The 12030-nt window shown below is 37.0% G+C and overlaps 1 protein-coding gene across 11 annotated transcripts in view; it reads right to left on the minus strand.

The window, feature by feature from the left end:
* Positions 1–1673: 1673 nt before the first annotated feature.
* mbnl2 (muscleblind-like splicing regulator 2) overlaps positions 1674–12030 on the minus strand; it is a 142400-nt gene continuing 132043 nt past the window's right edge. For 9 of the 11 annotated variants that reach the window (XR_013547461.1, XM_078402248.1, XM_078402244.1 and 6 more), the window contains one exon: positions 5313–5452. Coding sequence is in view for 2 of the 11 variants with exons in the window: in XM_078402252.1 (XP_078258378.1) it covers positions 5313–5452 (140 nt within the window). In the remaining 9 variants the exon portion in view is untranslated. Of the gene's footprint in view, positions 5453–12030 lie in introns of all 11 variants that reach the window. The other 2 variants (XM_078402252.1, XM_078402253.1) reach the window with 1 other exon arrangement.

Below are 12030 nucleotides of genomic sequence, written 5' to 3' on the forward strand. Positions count from 1 at the left end.
GGTTGAAGTACCATTCATGAGTTCTTTCTTACAGCCCTGTGAATTATTTCCTCTTCAAGTGATCACTAGACTATCTTTTGGAAGTGTACTGTTGAACCTATTTCCACTGCCATTTTAGTAACAACTGTAACATTTTCCAGCATAAAATAAAATACTGTGGGTGAATGCCTTGGATTAAATATTAATGATAATGCATTACATAAGCAGTGTCACTTGATTGACGATACATGCTTAAAACATCACATGATCGAATCAGCCAGGATATTTTAAACAACGGTTGGTGCTGGGCCAAACCTAATTTCATTCAATACTACCATTGGACAACACAAGAGGGCACAATTCTGGTTACTGCATAGCTTCAGCGAAAGCTCTGGAAGAACATGTCAATATTTTCACAATGTAGGTAATATCCAGTTAAAATCTGCTCTCTCCCCATCAATTTGATGTAGGATAACCTTCTAAGTAACTGGGAAACAAAAGTACACATCGTACATAACAGGATTCGTTATGCAAGTGAAGTTATAACTTCCAAAATCTGAAATTGTAATAATATTTTCATTTGTATCACTGATGTTATTTTTGAAGTAAAAAAATAATCAGCTGATGGTTTTGATCTAGCTTTGGATTGGGAAACCCATAGAATTTATAAATGAAATAAGGTGGGAAGGAAGGCAGTAATTTATTTTACGCTGGACATTAAAGTGTCACAGATCCTTTTGCACACCATTTCCTCTCCCTTTGCCAGGTTTCCCCCCCACTCCATCAAGGTCCCAACCCGAAATGTCATCTGACAATCTCCCAACACAGATGTTGCTCGCGCTTTGTGTTTTTCTCAAGGTTCCAGCATCTGTAGCCTCTTCAATTATTAATGATATTTGTCCAAGATGGAAACTGCATTTTATACATGCCAAATAGTTCATTACCCCTGAACTGTATTAGGATATTAAGCAATCTTGAACATGATCTTTCCTTTCTTTGTGTATGCAGATTGCCGTCTTAGAGACATGGAAGTCAGTTCTTCTTCCTGCAACAGCTTCGGCTTGGTTTTCAGACCAAAGTCACTACACTTTACTACTCCATCTACTTGTGTTGCCACTTTCAGGGAGTTATGGGCCAAAACTGACTTGGAATAATTCCAGCTTTTTACTGCTTTTAATTTAGATTTCTAGCATCAGTAGGATTTATTTTTGCTTTGCAATATCCGATGCCTCAGCATGATGTGAATTAGAGTCAGAGTCATACAGCATAGAAAAAGACCTTTGGCCAAACACATCCATGCTGATCAAATTTATAAATGGGCTAGTCCTATGTTAGGTCCATAACCCTCTCTAAACCTATCCTTTTCATGTACCTGGCTTAATTTTTTTTAAAGTGTTGCCATTGTATCTGACACTACACTTTCTCTGGCAGATCATTCCATATACTCATCACTTTTGTGAGAAAAAAAATTGTCCCTTAGTTCTCTTTTAAAATTTTACCCTCTCACTTTAAAGCTATGCTCTCTACTTAACTGCTCTATCCCGGAAAAAGACTCTGATCATTCACCTTATCTTTGCCTCTCATGATTTGTATACCTCTATAAGATCACCCTTCAGTTTCCTAATTACAGGTCACATATATGTGTATGAGTGGACAATCAACATTCATGAAATAATACCACAAATCTTTCCCAAATATTTCTTTATTTTCCCCTCAATGGTCATAAACAAATAGTTGTATTTTAAGAAATATAACAGTGAATCATTCAACATAACTAAACCATAAACAGTATATAATCTGGCAGTAATACAGAAAGTCAGTACTGTATACCTGGGATATGGAGGCTCTGTGTACAGATAAATTGTTTCATTGCAGAGTGACATATTTTTACGCCTATTGATAAGAACCCCTAACTGCACCCATTTGTATTTGTGTGTGTGTGTGTGTGTGTGAATCGAGCTGTACATTCTTCAACTACTAAGATTCACCAAATAGCATAGCTTGTAAACTAATTTGGCCGCTGTAACTAGATTTCAAATTGGCTTTGTGAAATATTTACCCGGCAACTGTTTGCCAAAAGCAGCCTGAGTAATGGGTTTTTTCCAACTTAACAATTTTCCAACCAGAAAATTATATCAGAAATCACAGAATAAGGACTGTAAACTTCCATGGCTCTTTAGTGTGATGCCTGGCAAAGCAACTCTTGAGATTTCAATCCAATAAAATTGTAAATAAGGTACAGTGAGTGAAAGGGTACATAATCAGCTTACCACCAGGTTGAAAATGTTGTATCCTAAGCAGGGATGCTGTTTCTGTCAGACTTGCATGATATGTTTGAATATTTTATCTTTTATTGTTGCTCAAAGCTACAAGCATGAGAGACCAACTGCAGTTAGTATTCCCCAGTCGAGGCATGAATGTTAATTTCTAAATAAAAATTGCAGCATACAATTTTATATATAGTTTTAAAAATAGTTTGTGTTAACTGCCTAGAATTCCATCAAGAAATATATTATATTTCAGTAAACAGTTACAATTTATGTAAAACTGCCTCTCATGACAATGCTTTGAACGGAGGATTTAGTTTCTATTTAAAAACCTCCGCTGCTCATTTTACAATATAAAGACAGTTATTACATACTTACTATGTACATAAGTGCAACTAGATATGTTATACATATCTGAACATCATCAGTATCAGATATTTCAGCTGCATGTCAACTCTGAGATAGTCACAACACTTTTGAAAACAACAAACCCTTTGAAAAACACAAACCAATGCGTTCCTTGGGTGCGAATTCCAAAAATATTCAAACAGTATCAATTTTATACCATCTGACAGTACACAGATGGCGAAAAGCCAATATCTGCAGGTCAAATGGTTCACTTTATCAGTTGGAAAAACTGAAGTATAAAGACCTTATCTATCCTTAACATTTAAAAAAAATACACAGATCTATGTAAGTACACATGTATCCTGCCATTATAATGACATAATTATTTCGTGTTAAAGATCAACTTATGTATGTTAAAGTACTAATTAGGCAATAAATTTTGTTATGAGTCTGAGTCTGAGCCCTCAGAAAACTAAGTGCGCTGGGTAAGTGCTGTGGCCAGACGTCATGCCATCTTATTGTAGTGCAACAAGTTCTTAAGCTAAGTGCACTATTTCATAACAAAAAATATCACTATTGCATCAGAAATCTGAAGAAAACTCTGTCTTTCTACACAAAGACAGAAAAATAATTTGATGGTTATTGAGAATAAATGTGGTTTTAAAAAACAAGCACATAAAAGTTATGACATTATCATTGTACTAAGACCACTGAAAACCTGCACTGGACTTCTGAACGTCCCATTATGATATAGTTTTCTATTTGTCAACAGTGTGTTTTACCATTGTAAAATGCAGGGCTAGTTGATTTGTAATGGACTGAGCTTCACATGTATAACATAAGAGTAGGATTAAAAAAAAAAGGTTATTACTACTATTCATCCTCAGTAAAAGGTTCAAGAAAACAAAATCATTACATGTTATCTTTAGTATCAATTCTACTATAAAACCATTAACATTTCATATCATAAAACCAATCTTGTAAAAAGGTAAACCTATTATGAAAAAGGAATATATATTTTCAACACAATAAAGATCCTGATCAATCTTAACTAATTTCTAATCATTACAATGGAGGGACTTATCTATGATCTTCTAAGACTTAAAAAAAAGTATTCTTTAAATATAAACTATAATTTAAAAAAAGAAAATTGCCAAGTTATAGGTTTTTGTGTTTACTATGTTCTGATGAACATATGCAGTGACAGATTGATTCACCAGTATTAAAATCAAATTGTAGAATTCAAAGTTATACCACGGGACCGAGCCAGCCTTAGTATAGATTGTGTTTTTTTTTAGGTATTGCAACATAATTTTGTTGAAAAGTGTTTTCTTATCATCAGCATTTCTTCTAAACGTCATATTAGAGTCACAATTACATTGTGACTTGCAGAATGAAGATAATAAATTTGGTAAAATTTACAGTTTCAGGATTTAATTTGGTTTAAAGGAAAAAAATAATCACCTGCCCTCATTCTTGTTTCATTGACAGTAAAACGATATTAGTGAGAGATTAGGGTGCATTTGGGAAGAGCCTTTTCTTAGAAAAAGAATAATTATTTAAAAAAATAATAATTCTTCTCATCATGGATTCCATCTACATTTTTTGTCAAATTGTGCCAGCTAATTCAGTTTCCTTTGCTAACATGAGAGAAAATAAAATGCAATTTTGGTAAAACTTACATTTTGTACATATTTGTGAATAATTGCCCCACCCTCTTTATTTTAGGCACTGTTACATAAATCATTTACTAGATTATAAGTGACTTTATAATACTGTGCATCTTTTGGAGTTGGAAGAATCTTTGGTAACGCAGAAATATAGTGGGCAAAATTATTTTTGTTGCAGTGAAACCGATCTACTGTGTTTCCACAATCTAGTGCTTTTGTAGCCAGCTACACTCACTGAAATTCCACTGTGCAAACTCTACTGACATTTACAGAATTGGCAGTGGGAACTTCACTTTAACCTTTGACATGATTCATCAAACTTTGAAACAAGCTGCCTCAGTAAATTCAACCAACCTCTTAACTTCTCTTAGGACCTACATATCCACAAATGACTTCAATGCACTGGAAAAACTTTCTTTCATGATTTGCTCATATCACGTAAACAAGACATCAAGAGCATCAGCAATCAATATTCGGTAAACTTTGGCAAGTTATTATGCCTGTGCAATATTTCAGATTAATATCAATAAGAACCCTGGAGTTATTTCATAATTCCCACCTATTTAAGATTTAGTTTTCCAAATAATCAGGTTTTTTTTAAACAGAAACTGATCACTATTGATTAAATGCTATTTTTTCCCAGTGATTAATTAAGCTGTTAAAAGATTTAAAAGCCTATTTTAATTTGCACTGTAAATTTCAAAGCTTTGTTAGGTACTGTGTATTGTATATATGTCCGTGGGGATTCTTCCAACTCAGCAGGTGCTGTTTTTGTATACCATGATATCAGACAACAAATTATTAACAATATAACCACATCACACTCTTTACAGAATGTAATGGCTTAACATCTCCACAAAATGAGACATCAGAAAGTAGATTACCATTGCCTAGATTGTAATATTTATCTTAAGTGCTAGAGTTATTTACAGGATATATGAATGTTACATATGTGCCTGAAATCATCTATATCCTTACATTAGATAATGTATTTTCCATCAAGATCTTGTATTGTTGCTTAATCTAAATAGAATGCATCTTGATTTAGTTAGCATGCTGGCTGTGGTAAGCCCAATATGGATGCAGGTGGGGAGTGAAGAGGATAGTATTTACAGTAAGCTTGTTCGTGAGTTTCCATAGAGATGTCCTGGGAATTCAATAGCTTCGGGTTCACTATTTCAGCATGATCTGTTAAGGATGTAGGAAAAAAAAGAGTAATTTAGCAAGGCTTAAGGTAACACAGATGTAGGCAAGGAAGAGGACAGGATCTATAATAGTAGAAATGACATACAAATCCCTCAATAATTGGCGCGACTGTTTCAAACAAAACATGCAGGTTGCTACGGAAACCGCACATGCATAAATAATGTGCACTGATCATTAGCTTCATCAGGAATTGGAAACTAAATTAGATCAAAATTGCGCAGAATTCCAATTGTCTAATATCAGACTGCACAATATAAAACCAGCAATTTAAATTCTTAACTGAGGAATATACTATGTTCATGGGTCTAAAGGTGAAGATGTATTCTATTGAGTCTTTGGTTTTGCCAATATAGCACAGTAACAAGTAAACAAGAATCTCCTCGTGCCTTGCCAATGCTTCTGCTAACTCCAATTCAAACCTCAGTGACAGTAGATATACAAAGATAATCTCACACAGGTTTGGTCAGCCAATTTTCCCCAACTGACGCAGAAACCCAACAAGATGATCATAAAGTAATGAGAAATCATCAAGATCTGATATTCTGTTTGCTTTATTCATTTAAATCATTTCTCATTAACTGATAATCAGAACTGCGAACTAGATAAGCTGAGAATTGAGAAATTTCAAATGCACATTGAAGTCTGTTAAACTGGGCAATTGGAGATCAGGCAGCCTTATTGGGAAGACAGACACCAAATGTTGGAGTAACTCAGTGGGACAGGTAGCATCTCTGGAGAAGGAATTGATGACATTTCGGGTCGAGACCCTTCTTCAGACTGAGGAAATGGTTAAGGCTGATTAAGATATTCATCATTGGTCATTCGTCGGAGACCTTCCAGTCTCATTGGGGGAACTGGTTGAGATTCACTAACACTCCAAACACCCCATTTGCTGGATCCAAGTGTCAAGAGTGCCATTTTAGCTGTGACACTGCCCCCTGCAGAATTAGAAATGAGCCAGGTTTGATGTTTCAACAGAGGAGTGTGTGGAATCTCACCTTAGTTTCAATACTGGACTACATAAGCATGCTTACCTCCTACCAGGCCGATGTCAAATAACCAGAAAACACACGCCGATGCTTTACTTATAAGGCAAGGTATTGAGATCTAATCATAAACCGACACCAGGGCCAAAAGGGTTATGCTTAGAGAACTGGTGACCTATATTCTCTTGCCACAATGAAAATTAAAGGGCAACCTATTTTAAATGTTTATAATGATCAAATTTTCTCTCTTGTCATCCTATTTTCTCTAGTAATAAGGTTCAAGAAGACCAACACAAAGGTAGTAGAAATGTGGTTTGTCTTTCTCTCCCTTCATCCACACCCGTTGTTCTGGATAGTAATCAATCGATTATTTAAAGAATGGGATTGATAGACTTTTGTTCGGGAAGGGCACTAAGAAAAATGGCCAAATGGAAAAGATAAAGAATCCATGATCTTAATTGGCATCACAGGCTCAAGGAGACGAGTGGTTATTCATCAAAGCATATGTTTTAATATTTTAAAAAACATCTGCATGACTTTCTAATTTCTTATAGAGTGCTGCACCACACTTAAGTTGGGGAACCCACTGATGTAACCTGTGGTCTTGGACAATCTGATTTCTTGGCTTGCACACAATTCCCAAGAAATTGATCCAGGCCATTTCTCATTCACTGTGGGTTCCAAATACATTTGGTAATCACAACATGAAAACTTGAACCTGCACTTGAAAGTTATTCAGTTTGTAAAATCACTTTGATCTTGACCTTAAGGTTTACATTTTTTTGTAAGGAACACCCACAGTTGTGCATGCATACGAATAGAATCCTATTCTTAAACCCAAGCAGGATATTTTGGTAAATAGTTACTGATGGTTGGAATGGATAATCAAAAACAGCACCTAAGAATATACTATGACTACCATCCAGAGCGTTGCTTTGTTCAGCTGCTAGACCCTACCTCCTATAAGGTTACTAATTCTTTGCCCTTTTCTCTGCAGAACATTAGATGCAGAAGATATGCAATAGGACCAGGAGTTGGCCCTTTGAGCATGCTCCACCATTCTTTAAGACCATGGTTGCTATCATTAATACCATTATAACTTAATACCATTTTCCTACAGTCTCCACATCAATCGAAATCCAAAATTCTATCCAAACATTCAGAATGACTTCAATGCCTCAGCCCTGAACAGTTGAGTATCACAAGGATTCACTATCCTCTGTGTTGAATAACTCATCTCAATCCGAAATAGCCTACCCCTTATTCTGAGACAGGGAACCCTGATTCTACCTTCCTTCGGCAGGGGCAACATATCTCTTCCATCCAGCTGTCAAGCCTGCAAAACCTTTGTACGTTTTAATTAAATCTTTCATCTTTCTAAATTCTGGAGAATACAGGGTTAGTCTGTTCAATCTCTCTTCATACAACAAATCCAGCATGCCTAAAACAGGTCGAGTCAAACTTTACTGTTCTCCCTCTATGGCTAATGTACCCAAGAGGCAAGATGACAAAAAGTGTACATAATACTGCAGGTACAATCTCACCAAAGCTCCATATAACTACAGTAAGACATCTTTATTCTTGCACTAAAACCCTCTTGCAATTGCAACAATGTGCTCTGTTCTGATGAAGGGTCTTTGGTTTCAAACATTTACTCTTCCACTTTCCACTTTCCATGAAATGTAGTGCTCAGCTGCATTTTCTGTTTTTATTTCTGGTTTTCAGTATCTGTACTTTTCTTAATTTCCTAATCATCTGCTACTCCTGAATAATGGCTTTCAAGGATTTGTGCTTATGGGTATTCTGGGTCCCTTAGAACAACAAAATTTTCCTGTCTGTCACCATTTTTTGTGCATCAAATTGAATACCACATTTTTCACATTACATTCCATCAGCCATGTTCTTGCCCAACTCAACTTTGTCTATCTCCCCTCAAAGACTTTTAATATCTTCTTCTTCCAAATGCATTTAGTTTTGTGTCAGCAGCAAATTTGGAATTATGGCGCTTGGTCCCTTCAGTCAAGTTTTAGTACTCGAAAGGAGGATAGCCTTTTTGTAACGTTGTTTTTGACAGCACCTCAGTATAATGGAAAGAAGTTGCATGTGTTTAGCGCTATTCGTGCCCCTTTGGAACATCCCGCATCATTTCACAAGCATTTGAATGCTATTTTAATCTGGCTATTCTTGATAAGTTACAATCATGGTAAGCAATTTGTAGCAACAAAGAATTGCAGATGCTAGCAAGATAAAGCAAACAACATTGATCAGCCAATCAAGCTAGTGATGTTGGCAAAGAGATACATTTAGAAAATTAGGAAAACTGTTCTCTCATGATCTCAAGAATGAAAATACAGGTTTGTAGGAGAGAGCTAGATTTTTGTCAATTGCTTATTCAACATTTTGTGGGAATAATTTAGATCAGGATGACTGAGAGTAACAAAAAACAAACATGGATCTTTTCAATACATTTTATATTCCTTGGAAAGGAATAACCACCACTCATGAGGCCCGAGAAAGAGGTGTCTTTCATTTCTCTTTTTACTAGAAAGTATTCTGATGGATAGGATATAAAGGCATTTAGATGAACAAGGGCTGATAGTCATCATGGTTTTGTACATGGGAGGTCGTGTCTCAGAAATCTGATTGTGTTTTTTGAAGACGTTACCAAAAAGCTGTAGATGTTGTACATATGGACTTCAGCAAAGCATTCGACAAGGTTCCGCATGGTAGGCTGCTCTGGAAGGTTAGATCGCATCGAATCCAAGGAGAGATAGATGAATGGATAGAAAATTGGCTTCATGGAAGGAAGCAGAGGGTGATGGTGGAAGGTTGTTTCTTGGACTGCAGGCCTGTGACTAGTGGTGTGCCTCAGGGTTCGGTGCTGGGCCCGTTACTGTTTATAATCTATAACAATGATTTGGATGAGAACATACATGGCAAAATGAGCAAGTTTGCAGATGATACAAAAGTGCGTGGGTTTGCAGATAGTGAAGATGGTTGTGAAAAATTGCAGCAGGATCTTGATCGATTGACCAGGAGGGGTAAGGAGCGGTTGATGGAATTTAATGCAGAGAAATGTGAGGTGTTGCATTTTGGGTCTAACATCGGTAGGACTTACACAGTGAATGGTAGGGCTCTAGGTAGTGTTGTAGAGCAGAGGGATCTCGGGGTGCTGGTGCATGGTTCCTTGAAGTGGAGTCGTAGATAGATCGGGAGGTCAAAAAGGCTTTTGGCACATTGGCCTTCATCAGTATTGAGTATAGATGTTGGGAGGTAATTTTGCAGCTATATAAGATGTTGGTGAGGCTGCATTTAGAGTATTGTGTTCAGTTCTGGGCACTGTGTTATAGGAAAGATGTTGTCAAGCTGGAAAGGGTACAGATAAGATTTACCAGGATGTTGTCACGACTAGAGGGTCTGAGGTATAGAGAGAGGTTGAGTAGGCTGGGAATCTATTCTTTGAGCACAGGAGGATTAAGAGTGATCTTATAGAGGTGTATAAGACCATGAGAGGAATAAATCGGGTAGATGCACAGAGTCTCTAGCCAGAGTAGGTGAATCGAGGACCAGAGGACATGGGTTTAAAGTGATGGGGAAAAGATTTAATAGGAATCTGAGGGGTAACCTTTTCACACCAAGGCTGGTAGGTGTATGGAACTAGCTGCCAGAGGAGGTAGTTGAGGAGGTAGTTGAGGCAGGGACTATCCCAACATTTAAGAGACAGTTGAACAGGCACATGGATAGGACAGGTTTGGAGGGACATGAACCAATTGCGAGCAGGTGGGACTAGTGTAGCTGGGACATGTTGGCCGGTGTGGGCAAGTTGGGACGAAGGGCCTGTTTCCACACTGTATAACTCTTGAGTAAAATTCAGGATTCAAAATGACTATCAGGAACATTGATACTTATTTCAAACTTTTATATTATCCTCAATTCTTTACTAATACGTTTTCAGATTAAATAGCAAACATTTAACTGGTGCTTGTGCATGGAAAATATTGTACTCAGGATATTTAAATATTCAATAACATGACACATCAAAATGCAATGCTAAAGATTTAATTTCAGTGTTAAGTTCTGCCATTACAGAACTAACTGCAACTACATGTAAAAAAAATATTTACAAGGTAAAGAGAATGCTGCATGTTCAGAACAGATAAAATGTACACTATTTAACAAAAATGTGGACCATGCCAGCGGGAATGTGTGATTTTATGAGGGGAGAAATACAGAGATATGGAATCAAGAGCATTTGTGAGGGTCCTATATGTAAAAGGAAAAGATGAAAGTGTCATTATGAAATGGGTTCTGAATGCATCACCCAAAGTAAAATGCAGCAGCTGGTCACAATATGGTCTCCCCAATATTGGAAAAACCAAATGCAGCATGAGCATCTTGCTGAATAACTTTGCTCAGTGTATAACCATGACCAGAGCTTCCAGTTGCCTGTGACTTGATTTTACGATCTGACCCGACTTTAGCCTCTTTATGGAGAAGGAGATCTGAACTTTTTGGATGATTTTTGCAGCTCTTCTTTCATCTAGACACAGCACAGCATTCTAGATTTAACATTGTGTTCAGCACTTTCAGATGAGCAGCAGTTCTACACTTTACCATTGAGAGATACAGCAAAGTCCATGCCAACTTACAGTGCCCTCCATAATGTTTGGGCCAAAGACCCATCATTTATTTATTTGCCTCTGTACTCCACAATTTGATATTTGTAATAGAAAAAAAATCACATGTGGTTGATAAAGGGCATTTTTATACATTTTCGTTTCACCATGTAGAAATTACAGCAGTGTTTACACATAGTCCCCCCATTTCAGGGCACCATAATGTTTGGGACACAGCAATGTCATGTAAATGAAATTAGTCATGTTTAGTATTTTGTTGCATATCCTTTGCATGCAATGACTGCTTGAAGTCTGCGATTCATGGACATCACCAGTTGCTGGGTGTCTTCTCCGATGATGCTCTACCAGGCCTGTATTGCAGCCATCTTCAGCTTATGCTTGTTTTGGGGGCTAGTCCCCTTCAGTTTTCAGCATATAAAAGGCATGCTCAATTGGGTTCAGATCGGGTGATTGACTTGGCCACTCAAGAATTTACCATATTCTAGCTTTGAAAAACTCCTTTGTTGCTTTAGCAGTGTGTTTGGGATCATTGTCTTGCTGTAGAATGAACCACCGGCCAATGAGTTTTGAGGCATTTGTTTGAACTTGAGCAGATCAGATGTGCCTATACACTTCAGAATTGATTATGCTACTACCATCAGCAGTTGTATCATCAATGAAGATAAGTGAGCCAGTACCTACAGCAGCCAAACATGCCCAGGCCATTAAAACCCCCACCACCGTGTTTCACAGATGAGGTGGTATGCTTTGGATCTTGGGCAGTTTCTTCTCTCTTGCATACTTTACTCTTGCCATCACTCTGATATAATTTAATCTTCATCTCATCTGTCCACAAAACCTTTTTCCAGAACTGTGATTGCTCTTTTAAGTACTTCTTGGCAAACTGTAAACCAGCCATCCTATTTTTGTGGCTAACCAGTGGTTTGCATCTTGCATT

This window comes from Rhinoraja longicauda, chromosome 7 (assembly GCF_053455715.1).
Source record: "Rhinoraja longicauda isolate Sanriku21f chromosome 7, sRhiLon1.1, whole genome shotgun sequence".
In the NCBI taxonomy this organism is placed as follows: domain Eukaryota; kingdom Metazoa; phylum Chordata; class Chondrichthyes; order Rajiformes; family Arhynchobatidae; genus Rhinoraja; species Rhinoraja longicauda.